Source organism: Cetorhinus maximus, unplaced genomic scaffold, assembly GCF_964194155.1.
Source record: "Cetorhinus maximus unplaced genomic scaffold, sCetMax3.hap1.1 HAP1_SCAFFOLD_320, whole genome shotgun sequence".
NCBI classification, from domain to species: domain Eukaryota; kingdom Metazoa; phylum Chordata; class Chondrichthyes; order Lamniformes; family Cetorhinidae; genus Cetorhinus; species Cetorhinus maximus.
Window position 1 is genome coordinate 408,474 of NW_027596270.1, and position 17,817 is coordinate 426,290.

Genomic DNA, 17,817 nt, shown 5'->3' on the forward strand with positions numbered 1-17,817 from the left:
TGGGACTTGTCCATGAGAGTAACTGAAGGTATGAGAACTGAAATAATCTAGAGTTAGAAAGGAGAAAAGGTTCAGTTCTGGATGTGATTCTCAGCATCAACAACTGAATCCAACTTTTCTGGTAACATGTGAACTCTCTTATGTTTCAGCAGGTCGGATGACCGAGTAAATCTCTTCTCACACACGGAGCAGGTGAATGGCCTCTCCCCAGTGTGAACACGTTGGTGTCTCAGCAGGTTGGATGAATTAGTGAATCCCTTCTCACACACAGAACAGGAGAACGGCCTCAACCCCATATGAATGCAGTGGTGTCTCAGCAGGTGGGTTGAATCATTGAATCCCTTCCCACACAAGGAGCAGGTGTACGGCCTCTCCCTATTGTGAATGCGCTGGTGTCTCACCAGATAAGATGAACAAGTGAAACCCTTTCCACATACTGTGCAGGTGAACGGCCTCTCTCCAGTGTGACTGCGCTGGTGTCTCACCAGATGGGATGAATGAGCGAATCTCTTCCCACACGTTGAGCAGGTGAACGGCCTCACACCGGTGTGAACTCGCTCATGTACCTCAAGGTAGGACAAACGAGAGAAACTCTTGCCACACACGGAGCAGATGAACGGCCTCTCCCCAGTGTAAACCCGCTGATGTGTCCACAAGTTGGCTGACTGAGTGAATCTCTTCCCACACACGGAGCAGGTGAACGGTCTCTCTCCAGTATGAACTCGCTTGTGTATCAGAAGTTGGTTTGAACGAGTGAATCCCTTGCCACATATGGAGCAGGTGAATGGTCTCTCCCCGGTGTGAATCCGTTGGTGTATCAGAAGGCTGGATGACCGAATGAAACTCTTTCCACACACGGAGCAGATGAATGGTCTCTCCCCGGTGTGACCACGCTTATGTGTCAGAAGGTGGAAAGAATGAGTGAATCTCTTTCCACACACAGAGCAGGGGAACGGTCTCTCCCCAGTGTGAATGCACTGGTGCCTCAGCAGATCAATGCTTCTTTTAAAGGTTTTCTCACATTCGAAGCATTTAAAAGGTCTCTCATCTGAGTGAACCAGTTGGTGCTTAGTGTAGCTTGAAAACTGAGTGAATGCCTTCCCACACTGGGAGCAGCTGAATGGCCTGTCCTTGGTGTGAACTCGCTGGTGCTCAGTGAGACGCCCTGACTCGCTGAACGACTCCCCACAGTGAGAGCAGCTGAACGGCCTCTCATGAGTGTGAAGGAGCTGGTGCTCTGCAAGGCGGGAGAACAGCCTGAACCTCTTCCCGCAGTGGGAGCAGCTGAACGGTCTTTCATCAGTGTGAACTCGCTGCTGTTGGACTAGTTCCTCAGAGATTTTAATGCTTTTCCCAGAGTCAGAGCATTGAAGAGGCTTCTCATCAAAGTGATCAAGCTGGTGTGCCAGCAGGTTGGATGAACACATGAATTTCTTCCCACATGCAGAGCAAGTGAATAGCCTCTCACTGTTGTGAGTTCGCTGTCGTGTCAGCATGTTTACCAGCTGTATTAATCCCTTCACACAGGAGGAGCAGGTGAACAGCCTCTCACCGGTTTCCAGCTGAGACGGTCGATTAATTCCCTTCAGATGTACAAATCTTCAGGTCCCAATGAACCAGTTGATTCTGTCAGACGTGAGGTTTGGTTTGATATTCCTGTCTGCAAATCCTCCTCTTCTATTACCCTGTAAAATAAGTTTACAAAGAATTACACGGAGTATACATTACACAAACAGGCCATTCGGTTTATCTAGTCTGTACTGGAGTTTCTAATCCACATGAATTTCCTCCCATTCTGCCAACCTAATCTCAGCCGTTCAGTTGATCTTTCTAATCCCTTTTCTCTCATGTTCTCATCCAGTTTCTTTTTGAAAGAGTCTCAGGTATTTTTCTCAGCCACTTACTGTAGTAGTGAGTTCCACATTTTAATTACTGCCTCAGGAAAGAAGCATCTCCAGTTTTCCTGTTGGATTTATTTGTAACTATTGTGTACAGAAGACCTCCAGCATTGGACAGACCAACAAGTGGAAACATTCTGTCCGCATCGACCTGCCCATCCTAATGAGGATTTTAAAGACCGAGATAAAATCAAAATACTGCGGATGCTGGAAATCTGAAACAAAAACAAAAATTGCAGGAAAAACTTAGCAGGTCTGACAGAAACTGTGGAGAGAAAGACAGAGTTAACATTTCGAGTCCGTATGACTCTTGAGTTCTGAAGAAGTCATATGGACTCGAAACATTAACTCTGTCTTTCTGTCCATTGATGCTGTCAGACCTGCTGAGTTTTTCCAGCAATTTTTGTTTTTATTTTAAAGACCTATGTCAGACGAGACAAATATTTCTCTTGGTTTGAGTTTGCTGTGTGTAAATCCTCCCCTTCTAACCCCCTGTAAAAGGAGTTTCGAAAATCCATTCCTGTCAGTCCAGGAAATGCACAATATCCTCTCCTCCTGCTGACAGGGACAGGGATGACCGCGCATGCGCCCCGCTGCACATTGATCCCAGTAAAGATGGCGGCCGTTAACTCTGCCATTTTACTGAGAACCGCGGCCCGCAGCTGCCCCCACGACCGTTCGCTGCGACCGCGGGACCACTGCAATTTATTCGGGTGTCGAACTGCCAGTGGATCTGTATAAAATCTCACTGCCCACTCCACCGCCTCCAACCCTCCCCATCTACCGGCTTCAGTTACTCGCCTCCACTCGGAAATTGTCATCTCCTTCGACCAACTCTTGCTGCAGGAAGCAACTGCGCATGCTCCCCTAAAAGCACCCACAATGCTCGACTCACACCCAGTATTGCGCCTGCAGCGAGGATCGGGCACATTCTGCACCGCCGCGAATGCTGGGTAAAGCCCCGGCCATTGAGCAGCGATATTGTTGAGTAGAAAACCGTGTTTTGTGATCGATTGGAGTCATAGGGGCAAGATATGACATTATCACATCAATTGAAACAGCAGCCAAAGTACACGGGTCCTCCACCATAGTTCCGTCCTGGGTGTAATTAATAGAAATTAACACTTCAACAATTAAATTCAAACTCACTGGAGTCTCAGAACGTGGGGGAAAGAAATTGTTTTTTCCCCAAGGCTCAGAACACTTAAGATGTCTCTTTCTAGAAAGAAAGCGCTGATTTATGAATCAAATCCTTTGAACTTTCTAAATTGGTAAGAAAACTAAGCAAATCCTTTCTCACTCGTGAAATATCTGAAAGGTCTCTCTGCAGTCTGACTGCTATTGTGTCAGTAAATGGGATGACCAACTGAATCCCCTTCCGCTTCCAGATGGTGATGATCTTTTCATGCTGTGATTTTACTCATAGTTTCCAGCTCAGACGGGGATCTCAAACCCTTCTTGCAATGAGCTCCACCTTCTCAGCACTCTCCAGTTCAGGAAAAGAAAAATACTGCGGATGCTGGAAATCTGAATGAAAAACAGAAAGTGCTGGAATTTTCAGCAGATCTGATTGCGTCTGTGGAGAAAGAAACATAATTTACATGTATTTCAGTCTGTGACCTTTCATCAGAACCACATTGTTTCTGTGCATCACTCTGATTTTCAGTCCACTGAAGCAGCCACTGAAAACTGCCCTCGACTTCACTGGAAGTACAAGGGACAAGTTTGTAGGTGTGGTCTAATGTACAATGCATGATGGTATTTCAAAAGAGAGCCTATGTACCAATAGATATTTACATTAATTAACCAAACTTCTTAACCTTGAAGTCTGCTTTAAAAATTTACCTTTTTAACAAAGTCAGGACAATACAGCTCATACACACTCTGTCTCCAGATTTCTAGCCAAATGAGTGCACCTGACATTTTATAGCTTTCTCTCTCTCTCCCTCTTCTGCAGACCATGTTAAACAAACATGTGTTACTCTTTGAACTACCATTTCTTGAGGTGTTGTGGCAATTTCAAAAGCCTAGAATGTTAATAACCTTATCCTCACAACCTTAATCTTCCCCAAACTAAAGATTATCTGTAAAATATTAAGATGAACCATGAACAAAATGGTTATGAAAATATGTGTTTCATTGTTTCAACACTTCAAAATGATGATTGTTTTCCTATGTAACTGCCTATGTTTGTTCAATGAAATGTTTATAAAAGATAATGGTGGAGAAAGAATGAGAGTTTTTAGTGAAGTGAAATGGGTCAACAGAGAAGCAACACATTTCCAATCAGAGCAGAAGTAGATGACAGATACATAACGTTCTTCCACCTGTAGTTTCATCACGAGTTCCATTACCATCGCTTTTGCCATGCATCCTCATCCCCTTTGTAATTTAATCTATCCCAATCACAAACTTCTCTTTTATTATTTCCCCATCCCCCACTTTCCGTGTCTGTGAACTTGTCCTGCTGGAAGTTCAATGTCTTGGACCATTAACTGTTTCTCTCTCCACAGACTCGATCTGACCTGCTCAGTATTCCCAGCATTTCCTTTTTGTGAATTAGACTGAGAGATGTATGGACAGTTCCCCTTGGTCAGGGATGTTTGACACTGATTTCCATAGTGCAGTGATCATAATATTTGATTTACAAGTGAAATTCCTGGTTTCATCCGACGTGGAAATGTTGTGTTTCAATTGCAAAGGGCAGGTGATCAGGCCACTGGACTAATAACCCAGACGCGTGGGCACAGGTTAAATCCCATTATGGCAGTGGGAGAAATTTAATCAATAAGTCTGAATTTCAAAACTAGCCTCTGTAATGGTGACCATGAAACTATCATCGATTGTCATGAAAACCCACCGTTCTCTAAGTTCCTACAGGGGGTGAAATCTCCTGTCCATACCTGGTCTGACCTACATGTGACTCCCGGCCCATGGTGATGTGGTTGACTTTTTACTATTTTTTAAAATGGCTGATCAAGCCATAAAGTTCAATGGAAATTAGGTTTTGGTCATAAATGCTGGTCTTGACAGCGACCCTACATCCCATGAAACAATAGTTTAAAAAGTGCATTTTGTTCCATTTGTTTTGGAACAGGGTGACAGTAACTGTTGCCTCATTCCTTAATAGCTCCTTCTTTAACTTCTTTAAACAGGTCACATTAAGCGAGAGAAAACTGTTCCACAGTGACCCAAAAACAAAACACTGCGATGCTGCAAATCTGAATTTCAAAGAGATATAGTTGGAAACACTCAGCAGGCCAAATAGCCTCTATGGAGAGGGCAGCAGAATTAATGTTTAAGGTGAGTGAACCTTTATCGAACTTGAAGAATTTAGAGATGTAATTGTTCACAAACAAGTACAGAGTCAGGAAAAAGAGAGGGGAAGAGAAGGAAAAAGCATTGTTAATGGACGGCAGGAGTGATTAAATGACAAAGGGGAGGATAATATCAGACACAATTGTGTGATAATGAGACAATACACTAATATGATGAACAAATAAAATTCAGATCCAGAGGGTGTATGAATAGCATCAGCAGAATCATTACTAGCACCTGCAGTCTGAAATAATGGGAGTGGTGATTATGACCAGTGCAGGAGGCTGAGGACAGAGAGGTCAGACCAGGAATGGGGTGGAGAATTAAAATAGCAAATGACTGGATGCTCAGGAATACATTTGAAGATTGAATGGTGATATTCCACAAAGCAGTTACCCAATCTTGATTTAGTCACCTCAGTATGGAGGGGATCACATCATGAGCAGTGAATACGTGATCCTAAATTGGAAGAAGTACAAGTAAATTGCTGTATCACTCAGAAAGTGTATTTGTGGCCCTGAAACGCGGGAACGGAGGTGAAAAGCTGGTTGTTATATCTGCTGTGCTTGTATCAAATGTACTGGAATAATGCCAGAACTGGCAGGTTATACCTATCAAGAAAGATTGAACAAGCTGGAGATGTTTTCTCTGGCAAAGAGAGTGACAGATGACCTGATCGAGTTTTTAAGATTATAAATAGGTTGACAGGGTAGGCAAGTTGAAAATGGTTCCAGTTTGAGATGGATGAAAATAAATATAAGTTTATTACCAACAAATCTAATGTGCAATTCGGGAGAAACTCCTTTAACAGGAGATACAATCAGAAAATGCTTCAAATCCTCACCTAAAGTACTGTAAGATGCAGGGCTATGGGCCGGGTGCAGGAAGGTGGGATTAGGCACCTGGGTGTCCTCGGGCTGGCATGGACAAGATGGGCCAAATGGCCTCCTTCTGTGCTATAACTTTTCTATGGTTCTATGTCTGGCAACGTCTGTGGATTCGGAAACATAGTTAACATTTCAGCTTTGTGCACTGACACAGTACATTTCTGATGAAAGGTTGCAGATCTGAAACGTAAATTATATTTCCTCTCTGTGGATGCTCCCAGTTCTGCAGAAAATTGCAGAATTTTCTGTTTTTATTTCAGATTTACAGCACTTGAAGTTTTTTTTTACCAGGAGAATGTTGAGAATCTGGAATTCAACACCGGAAAGGTTTGAGATCCCCGTCTGATCTGGAGACTCACAGGTAAATTCACATGAATAGATCGTTCACCAGCTGAATGTGGAAATGGATTCACTCAGTTATCCCATTTTCTGACACAGCAGGACAGTCACACCAGAGAGTGACCACGCAGATACTACGCACGTGTTTCTTTTTATTCGTTTGTGGGATGTGGGTGTCGCTGGCTAGGCCAGCATTTATTGCACATCCCTAATTGCCGTTGTTCAGAGGGCATTTTTAAAGAGTCAACCACATTGCTGTGGGTCTGGAATCACATGTAGGTCAGACCAGGTGAGACAGTAGATTTCCTTCCCTAAACGACATTCGTGAACCAGATGGGTTTTTACGAAAATTAACAATGGTTTCATGGTCATCATTCGAGTTTTAATTCCAGGGACTTATTCAGTTTGCTCACCTATTCACACCTCAGCTTCATAAATTCAAACGATTTTATCCACAATAGGTATACTCTTACAGGGAAGGCATGGTTTAAATGTTCCGTGTATGGGGAAAAAAATCACTTGTTCACCCCAGCTGCTGAGACTCCAGTGAGTTCACACTTAACCGTAGTGGTTTGTTATGCCTTGAATTACACCCAGACAGAATTATGGTGGAGGGCCACTTTGTTTGCTGTGTCAATTAATTTAATAATTTTATATATTGGCCCTATGGCTGCATCGTCATCAGATCACAAATCATAATGTTCTATTGAACAATGTCATCGTTCAATGGCGTGGCTGTTACCCAGCATCCTCGACGATACAGAATGTACCCTATACTCACTACAGGAAACCCTTGCGCAGGCGTAGTGGTGGACTGTGAATGGAGCATGCGCACTGCGCGTTGGAACTGGCGCATGTGCAGTTTAGGTGCTGGAACTGCAATGAGGTGGTCATCTGGACTCCGAAATCAGTGAATTACGGCTGATTATACGGGCATAACGGAGGCGGCGGAATGGGCGCAGAGGCTTCATAAACACCCAGTGGAGGCCTCGGACCAAGATTAAAAATCTACCAATCCTGCATTGAGTCCAGGTAGGGCAACAGCCGCGGAACTGAACCTGACAGGCCCGAGTTAACGGCCGCCATCTTTATAGGGGGCAATGTTCACCAGGGCGCATGCGCGATCATCCTCGTCCCTGTCAGGAGGAGGAGAGAATATTGTGCATTTCTATCCTGGACTGACAGGGTTGGATTTTGGAAACTCCTTTTACAGGGGGTTAGAAGGGGAGGATTTACATTTAGGTGGTGGAGGTTGAGGATTTCGGAGGTTTTGTCAAAGTTCTGGTCGGGTTTAAGGCATATAAAATCTCCCTCCTTCTCGCCCTGTTTCCCTCACCCTCCTCCCAGAGAGGTCAGAGTCTTCAGTAAGTCCAGACTGTCTGGCAGGTTCCCTTCCCTGAAGGACATTAGTGAAACAGATGCGTTTTTACAAGAATCAAACAGTTTTTTCCTCATGCTGTCCCCACAAATTACCAGATACATTCAGCTCAATTTCACAACCTGCCTTTTGTTTTTGTGAGCAGCCTTTCACTCCCTTTTTTCTGTTTTAAATCAATTTCACAGGGTATTAGAAGGTGAGGATTTGCATCCAGAAAACCCCAACCAAATATCACATCAGGATCTGATGCAGTCGCCCAATTTATCATAACCTTAATATCATCGGATTTTGAACATGGAGGGAGAAAGCACCGTTCACAGTGAAGAGAAACTGTACATGTGTTCTGTGTGTGGACGAGGCTTCAACCAATCATCTGACCTGTCAGAACATAAATGCAGTCACAATGGGGAGAAACGATGGAAATGTGGGGACTGTGGGAAGGGATTCAATTATCCAGTTGAGCTGGAAACTCATCGTCGCAGTCACACTGGGGAGAGACCATATACCTACTCTGAATGTGGGAAGGGATTCACTCTGTCATGCAACCTGTTGGCTCACCAGTGAGTTCACACTGACGAGAGACCTTTTAGGTGTCCAAACTGCGGGATGTGCTATAAAAGTTCCAGGGAACTGATGCGCCATCACCGTGTTCATACGGATGAGAGACCGTTCAGGTGCTCTCACTGTGGGACTGGGTTCAGGCAATTATCTGACCTCATTGTGCATGAACGAGTTCACACTGGAGAGAGTCCATTCACCTGCACAGAGTGTGGGAAGGGATTCACTCGGTCATCATGCCTGCTGATGCACCAGCGAGTTCACACTGGGGAGAGACCATTCACCTGCCCCGAATGTGGGAAGGGATTCACTAATTCATCCACCCTGCTGAAACACCAGCGAGTTCACACTGGGGAGAGGCCATTCACCTGCTCCGAATGTGGGAAGGGATTCACTCGGTCAACTGACTTGCTGGAACACCGGCGAGTTTACACTGGGGAGAGACCATTCAGCTGCTCCAAATGTGGGAAGAGATTCACTCAGTCCTCAACCTTGCTGACACACCAGCGAGTTCACACAGGGGATAAGCCATTCACCTGCTCCGTGTGTAAGAAGGGATTTTCTCACTCATCCACCCTGCTGAGATACCAGCGAGTTCACAAGTAACTACTCTGATTGAATTTTGCTGTTAATCCATTTGTTCATTGGAGTCTGTTTCTGATGTTAAAGAAGTCATGCTCAGTTACAGTGATTAATATTCTGGACAAAAGTCAAATCAGCCTTGTGTTAAACACACAGTGTGTTGGATCTCTTTAATATCTCTAATTCATGTTAGTTTCTTTTGAAGGGTGCTCCCTCTCCCCTGCCTCTCCCATCGTCACCTCCAAAATGATGGAGGAGCCTTGAATTCTTTGAGGATGTAATAAGCAGTGTCGATAAAGGGGAACCAGGAGATGTACTGTGTTTAAATTTACAAAAGGCCTTCAATGAACTGTCACATTAAAGGTTAGTGCACAAGATAAGAGCTCATGGTGTTGGAGGTGATATATTAGCATGGATAGAGGATTGGCTAACTAACAGGAAAGAGTGAGTTGGGATAAATGGGTAATTTTCTGGTTGGCAAACTGTAACTAGTGGAGTGCCAGAGGGATCAGTATTGGGGCCTCAAATATTTATGATCTATACAAATGACTTGACTGAAGGGACCAATTGTATTGTAGCTATATTTGCTAATGATAGAAAGATAGGTATGAAAGCAAGTTGTGAGGAGGATACAAAGAGTCTGAAAACAGATATAGATAGGTTAAGTGAGTGGCAAGAATTGGCAGATAGAGTATAATGTGATAAAATGTGAGGATGTCCAGTTTGGCAGGAAGAATGAAAAAACAGAATATTATTGAAATAGAGAGAGACTGCAGAATGCTGCAGCACAGAGGGATCTGGGTGTCCTTGGACATGAATTACAAAAAGTCAGCATTCAGGTACTGCAAGTGATTAGGAAGGCAAAGAGGATGGAGTATAAAGGTAGGGATGTCTTGCTACAACTGTACAGGAAATTGGTGAGACCACACGTGGAATACTGTGTACAGTTTTGGTCTCCTTACTTAAGGAGGGATATGCTTGCACTGGAAGCAGTTCAGAGAAGGTTCACTATGCTGATTCCTGGGATGAAGGTGTTGTCTTATGATGAAAGGCTGGGCCTGTATTCATTGGAGTTTAGAAGAATTAGAAGCCAAAATTAGAAGAGAGAGTAACTGAGTCTAGAAGGCATATAAGTTATAGGCCAGTTAAGGCACAAGGGAGTTTGGTACGGTTGGATGGTATTTATTTTAATGCAAGGAGTCTGACAAATAAGACAGATGACTTGACGGCACAAATTAACACAAGGAAGTATGATGTAACTGCTGTTACAGAGGTATGGTTGAGAGAGGGGCAGGATTAGCAGCTCAATATTCCAGGATATAGTGTCTTCAGGCGAGACAGGGAAGGAGGTAAAAGAGGAGGGGGTATCGCAATATTGATCAAGGAATCAATTACAGCAGTAAGGAGGGATGACATCTTAGAAGGCTCCTCAAATAAAGCCATATGGGTAGAACTGAAAAACAAAAAAGGAGCAATCATATTGCTGGAAGTGTACTATGGGCCCCCAAACAGTCAGAGAGAAATAGAAGAGCAGATATGTAGGCAAATTTCAGAGAAGTGTAAAAATAACAGGGTAGTAATAGTGGGGGTTTCAACCTCCCCAACATTAACTGGGTTAGTCATAGTGTGATAGGTTTAGAGGGAACAGAATTCTTAAAATGCATCCAGGAGAGTTTTTTAAGCCAGTACGTAGAAGGTCCTACAAGAGAGGGGGCAGTCCTGGACTTAATTTTAGGAAATGAAGCTGGGCAAGTGGTAGAGGTATCAATGGGGGAGCATTTTGCAGACAGTGATCATAACTCCATTAGATTCAAGGTTGTTATGGAAAAGGACAAGGATGGGCCAGAAATCAGAGTTCTAAATTGGGGGAAGGCCGATTTTAATAAAATCAGATATGATTTGGCCAGAGTGGACTGGGAACAGCTACTTTTGGGTAAATCTGTGCCAAAGCAGTGGGACTCATTCAAGAAGGAAATAGGGAGAGTACAGGGCCAACTCATTCAAGTAATGACAAAGGGTGGGACCAACAAATCCAGGGAACCCTGGATGTTGAGGGATATACAGGATTAGATAAAGAGAAAAAGGGAGGCTTATGGCAGATACTGAGGGCTTAAAACAGCGGAAGCCCTAGAGGAGTATAGAAAGTGCAGGGGGGAACTTAAAAAGGAAATTAGGAGAGCAAAAAGGAGGCATGAAGAAACATTGGCAGGTAAAATAAAGGAAAATTCAAAGTTATTTTACAAAGTACATCAAGAGTGAAAGGATAACTAGGGAAAGAGTAGGGCCCATTAAGGACTATGGTGGTAATTTGTGTGTGGAGCTGGAAGACATAGGTAGGTTTTCTAAATGAATACTTTGTGTCAGTGTTCACAAGTGAGAGGGACGACGTGGGTATGGAAATCAGGCAGAAGGACTGTGATATAATTAAAGAAATTAGCATAGAAAGTAGTCTGCAGGCTTAAAAGTAGATACATCTCCAGGCCGGGATGAAATGTATCCCAGGCAACAGAGTGGGGCAAGGGAAGAGATAGCAGGGGTGCTGGCAATAACTTTTCAATACCTCTCTGGCCACAGGAAGAGATGCCAGAGGTCTGGAGGACAGCCAATCTGGTACCGTTACTCAAGAAGAGAGGAAGTGATAAACCAGGGAACTACAGGCCAGTCAGTCTAACCTCAGTGGTGAGGAAAATATTGAAAGTAATTCTGAGGGATAGAATTAATCTACACTTGGAGAGGCAGGAATTAATCAAGGACAGTCAGCATGGTTTTGTTAAGGGGAGGTCATGTCTGACCAATTTGATTGAATTTTTCGAAGAGGTGACCAGGTGTGTAGATGAGGGCAATGCATTTGACATAGTCTACTTGATCTTCAGCAAGGCTTTTGATAAGGCCCCGCATGGGAGATTGTTAATGAAGGTAAGAGTCCATGGGATCCAAGGCAATTTGGCAAATTGGATCCAGAATTGGCTGAGTGGTAGGAAGCAGAGGTTGATGGTCGAGGGGGTTTTTATGACTGGACGCCTGTTTCCAGTGGGTTCTACAGGTATCGGTGTTGGGTCCCTTGCTGTTTCAGTAATAAATAAACTATTTAGACTTGAATGTAGGAGGGTTAATCAGTAAGTTTGTGGATGACATGAAAATTGGTGGTGTGGCATAAAGTGTGGAGGATAGTCTTAGATTACAAGAGGATATAGATGGGCTGGTCAGATGGGCTGATCAGAAACAAAAATGGAATTTAATCCGGGTAAGTGTGAGGTGATGCACTTAGGCACAGGAATACACGATGAATGGTAGGATCCTGGAAAGTACTGATGATCAGAGGGACCTTGTGGTACATGTCCACCGGTCCCTTAAGGTAGCATGGCAGGTAGATAAGGTAGTTAAGAAGGCATATGGGATATTGCCTTCATTAGCCGAGGCATAGAATATAAAAGCAGGGACATTATGCTGCAACTGTATAAAATGGTGGTTAGGCCACAGCGAGAGTATTGCATGCAGTTCTGGAATCCGCATTATAGGAAGGATGTGATTGCACCAGAGGTGCAGAGGAGATTTAGCAGGATGTTGCCTGGGCTGGAGAGTTTTAGTTATGAGGAGAGATTGGATAGACTGAAGTTATTTTCCCTGGAGCAGAGGAGATTGAGGGGGGACATGATTGAGGAGTATAAAATTATGAGGGGCAAAGACAGGGTTGACAGGTGGGAACTTTTCCCCTTGGTGGAGGGATCAATAACCAGGGGGCATAGATTTAAGGTAAGGGGCAGGAGGTTTAGAGTAGATGTGAGGAAGAATTTTTTCACCCAGAGGGTGGTGGGAATCTGGAACTCACTGCCTGAAAGAGTGGTAGAGGCAGATACCCTCATAACATTTAAAAAGTATCTGGATGTGCATTTGCGATGCCATGGCATACAAGGCTATGGACCCAGTGCTGGAAAATGGGATTAGAATTAGGTACTTGTTTGACCGGCGCAGACTCGATGGGCCGAATGGCCTTTTTCTGTTCTGTAGACCTCTCTGACTCTATGAGAATGAGAGGTAATCTTTTTGAAACATACAAGATTCTGAAGGGTCCTGACAGGGTAGGTGCTGAGAAGGGGAGGCAATGGCGTAGTGGTATTGTCTCTGGACCAGTAATCCCGATACCCAGGGTATTGCTCAGGAGACCCAGGTTCGAATTCCGCCACAGTGGAATTTAAATTCAATAAAAATTGGAATTAAAAGTATAATGATCATCATGAAACCTTTGTTGATTGTTGTAAAAGCCCATCTGGTTCACTAATGTCCTTTAGGGAAGGAAATCTGCTGTGATCCAGACCCACAGCAATGTGGGTGACTTTGAAATGCCCTCTGAACCAATTAATGCTGGCCTAGCCAGCGGCGCCCACATCCCAAGAATGAATAAACAATATATATACCTTTCCTCCTGTGGGGGAATTGAGAATTAAGTGACACTGTTCAAAAGTAAGGAGGCTCCCAATTAAGATGAAGAGGAGGAGGAATATTTTTCGCAGAGAGTGTGGAGGCTGAGTCATTGAATATTTCAGGGCTGAGTTTGACAGATTTTTGAGCTTCAAGGGAATCAAAGGTTAATGGGATTGGGGACAGACGGGAAAGTGGAGTAGAAACCACAATCAAATCAGCCATGGTCTTATTAACTGGTGGTGCAGCCTCAAAGGGCTGAATGGGCTACTCCTTCTCCTATTTCCTCTGACCTTGCCTACCTGAACAGTACATTGTTATCTTCCTGCAGTCTCCAGCTTTCTATTTCACTACCAAGCACACAGCCATTTTTTGTATCATCTGCAAACTTGTTATTCATATCCCTATATGTAAGTTTGAACGAATGAAATAAACCAGGAATGAAGGACCCAGTACTGAGCTCTGTGAAACCCCATTGAAAACAGCCTTCCAATCACAATAAAACACCCATCAATCATCATTCATCACTTCCAGCCATTGAACCTAATTTGGATCCAACTTGTATCTTGCTCTGGGGTCCTATGAGTTTTTTATTTTTCTGCCATGTGAGACCTTGTAGATGTGGAGAGAATGTTTCCATTTGTGGGTGAATCCAAAACCAGGGGACATAAATACAAGATAGTTACTGATAAATCCAATAAGGAAATAAGGAGAAATGTGTTTACACAGAGAGCGGTTAGAAAGTGAACTCACTACCACAGGAAGTGGTTGTGGCAAAAAGCTGAGATAATTTCAAAAGGAAACGAGATGAGAGAAAAAGGAATAAAAAGATAAAGTGAAAGACTAAGCTGAGGTAGATGGAATGGAATGAGAAGCATGTGGAGTATAAAGACCAGCAGAGACTAGTTGGGCCAAATGACCTAGTTCTATTCTGGAGATTCTGTGTAATTCTCTAAGCTTTTTTTCCAGGGTATTAGGAGGAGAAGATTTACAGATGGGAAACTAAAACCAATTATCAAGATCTGACAGAGTCACTCGATTCATCAGAGCCTGAAAATCATTGGTCTCTGAACATGGAAGGAGAAATGTTTGTCCATGGGAAGAGATTTCAAACATCAGTGTGACTGGAAAAGCACCGAGACACACACACCTGAGTGTGAGTGTTCCAGTGTTCCGGTACACAGCCTGAAAAGAATCACACCACTCACAGCGAGGAGAAAATGTACACGTGTTGTGTGTGTGGACGAAGCTTCAACTGATCTTCCAAGTTGGAGAGGCAGAAGGGCACCAACACCATGGAGAAATCATGGAAATGTGGGGACTGTGGGAAGGGATTCAAATACCAGCGGCTGGAAACTCATCGACACATTCAAACTGGGGAGAGACCGTTCCCCTGCTCCTTGTGTGGGAAGGGATTCACTCAATCATCCGACGTTTTGAGACACCAACTCACTCATGCTGAGGGGTGGCCGTTCACCTGCTCCATGTGTGGGAAGAGATTCATTAATTCATCAGACCTTCGGACACACCAGCGAGTTCACACTGGAGAGAGGCCATTCACCTGCTCTGCCTGTGGGAAGGGATTCACTCAGTCAGCCCACCTGCTGGCCCACCAGAGAGTTCACACTGGGGAGAGGCCATTCACTTGCTCTGAGTGTGGGAACGGATTCTCTTGGTCATCCCACCTCACTGCACACCAACTGGTTCACACTGATAAGAAGCCTTTCTAATGTTCTGAATGTGAAAAAGGCTTTAAATGCAGGTACCAGTTACTGACACACCAACACATTCAAACTGGGACGAGGCTGTTCATCTGCTTCGAGTGTGGGAACAAATTCTCCCGATTATCCCAGCTCATTGAACACCAACTTGTTCACACTGATCAGAGACCTTTTAAATGTTCTGACTGTGAGAATAGCTTTAAAAGCAGGCATGAAGTGCTGGCAGACCAATGTACACACACTGGGAAGAGGCCATTCACCTGCTCTGAGTGTGGGAAGGGATTTGTCCATTCCTTCAACCTGCTGAGACACCAGCGAGTTCACATTGGGAAGGGGTTGTTTACCTGCTCCGAGTGTGGGAAAGGATTCACTCAGTCATCTCATCTGGTGGGGCACCAGCGAGTTCACTAGTGACTGCAGGGGTTGGATTCTACTGTTATTGCTGCAGTTAATCACATCCAGGACTGAACTATGTTCATTCTGACAGTTGGAGTTTGTTTCTGCTGATGTTAATAATTGAACTGAAGTTTAGTATCCTGGTTATATAGCAAATAAATCAGCTTTGTTTTAAACATATTGTTGTAGATTTTTGTCTTTCCCACCTGAGTGTTTAACATCACCTGGCTGGAGCTCAGAAAGGACAATCTGGGGGAGGATCATACGGCAGGAACAGAACTTCAGCCTGGACACAGTCCAGGAGCACGATGACCATCCACATCTTGTCCCTGTTGGATAAAATCAGCGTTTATTCCCCATGTAGTTATCTGACCTTTACATTTTGTACAGTTTACACTGATCTCCATGGTAACACAGATATTGTGTTTTCTTCTCTCGTTTTTGAATAGTCAATATAAGATTTGTTTCTCCTGATCTATCTGGAAGATCATATGGACTTTTCCAATTGGTCTCCTCAGACCCACCCTGTTTAAAAATGTTTTTAACATGACTTCATCTCCCATTGAACAGTTAATGTAACGGGTGGGGTGTTGAGATGGGCAGCACCATCTTCTCCACTGCCTGTAGCAGGAAGGATGCTGAGGTTTATTGGAGCTTCTGGAGAAACTGGTCATGAGTTTATTGAGTAGCATTGGGGAGTGGGACAACAATCTGGATGGGCCGACCTGTCTTGAGCTGAAATGGGCTGTGACCAGGGAGTGAACAGGAGTGGAGTGAATGGTCAGTAAGATACCAGGCAAGACAGTGATCTTGCCTGGACAGTGATCCAGTCATTTGCCTTAACCAGATTATTATGCCCCTCCATTACAGCTTTTTTCAGTGCTGTTTCTCCAGAGTGATTAATGATCTCGAGCATCCGACTAGATTCTGGGTGGTTGTGAAGGTGGAAATATTGTTCCACACCCACAAGATGACAGAGCTGCTGCATTACTTCAGCTGTGAAATGAGAACCATTATCACTCTCTATCCTTTTCAGAAAGCCCCACCTGGTAAAGATCTGTTCCCACAAGATTTTAGCTGTCTTGACTGCATCATTTTTACAGACAGGGAAACCTTCAATCCACCAGGTGAACATCTCAATAGTTACCAGGATATACCAGCTTTGAGTAGTGGGCCTATATAATCAATCTGCAATGTTTCCCAGGGAACATCATTCAGATGGGATGTGTCCATTGGGACCTTTCATTTCACAGGGCTGGATTAATTTAGACACAGATGAGACACAGGTTCAGGTGGTGATGGACATCTTGGTGCATCATTGGATGCCAATAATAATTGTGTAACATATCACGGACTTGAAAAAGAGAAACGTCTCAAATTTCATGCATGAACAAAATTGATTCTTTCCTAAGGCATCGAGGTGTGATCTAATTCAAATCAGAGGCATCCTTGTGATAGAAATCCTCATCACGTAGGATGAGTGAGTCCTTACTTGCTGCGAGGGATGAGGGAAAGTCTTTCTGATGGTGTAAGGCCTCTTTGAACACAGTCACATCAGGGTCAGGGTCCTGACACGTTTTTAAATCAGTTAACTGGAGTCTGTTGTATCGATGCCAATGATTGTGTTTTTGGGTGAATCCCATGGAATCCCCTCTGGAGCAGCTTTCCTGGTGAGTCAGTCTGCCTGGTTATTACCATCACCTTCATCACTAACTCCTGCTGCTGATGTACCTTCACCTTACAAATAACAATTTGTCCTGCACACTTGCCAGCAATATCCCAAATCATTTGGAATGGTGGGTGAGTGGTTGCCTTTCTGCTGTGGAGAAGCTGTGTTTTTTTTGCCAGGTTTTCCATGAGGGAATTACAACCAAAGGAGCTTTGAGAATAGATGGTGATTCTCAGTAACAGTTTGAAGGGCAGTGATGAAGCTGCTCTCAGCTTTCTGGGCTAACTATTGTGGTGGGCATTTAAAAAGGATGTGACAGGGAAGAAAAGGCGCATCACCCAGTCTGATATGGACCTTGTTCAGAAAACTGAGACCCATCCACATAAGCCCCAGTTGAGACTGCCAGTGGTCTGACTTTAACAGATCCTTTGGACACGGCCTCTTTCACCTGACAAGTAAGTGGGCTTCTTTCACACTGCAACATCCCAGCCAATTGGTGATTGTGAAATGCGGGATATTAATACCTTTGCTTTGTAACTTCATAATTCATGTACTCTACCACACCAGCGATACTCCCTTAACTTGGCCTTTTTATTAATAATGCCACTGTGGTATGTGGGATGTGTAGAATTTTTGAATAAACTCTGCCAGT

The 17,817-nt window shown here is 44.0% G+C and overlaps 1 protein-coding gene and 1 pseudogene across 2 annotated transcripts; one reads left to right on the plus strand and one right to left on the minus strand.

Annotated features, from left to right (window-relative positions):
- On the minus strand, positions 1-1,717 carry LOC144673239 (uncharacterized). Its single transcript, XM_078535168.1, has one exon. It carries the CDS (start codon positions 1,494-1,496, stop codon positions 72-74), a length of 1,425 nt encoding a protein of 474 aa, XP_078391294.1. The 5' UTR covers positions 1,497-1,717; the 3' UTR covers positions 1-71.
- A 5,594-nt stretch (positions 1,718-7,311) lies between these two features.
- LOC144673251 (uncharacterized) lies at positions 7,312-15,511 on the plus strand (annotated as a pseudogene). Its single transcript, XR_013574274.1, has 3 exons — positions 7,312-7,474; positions 8,006-8,980; positions 14,656-15,511. The product of XR_013574274.1 is annotated as an uncharacterized LOC144673251 (transcript).
- Positions 15,512-17,817: the final 2,306 nt, after the last annotated feature.

Coding starts and splice junctions, on each gene's coding strand:
- LOC144673239 (XM_078535168.1), bottom strand. CDS start 1,496: ATGCTGACACGACAGCGAACTCACAACAGTGAGAGGCTATTCACTTGC.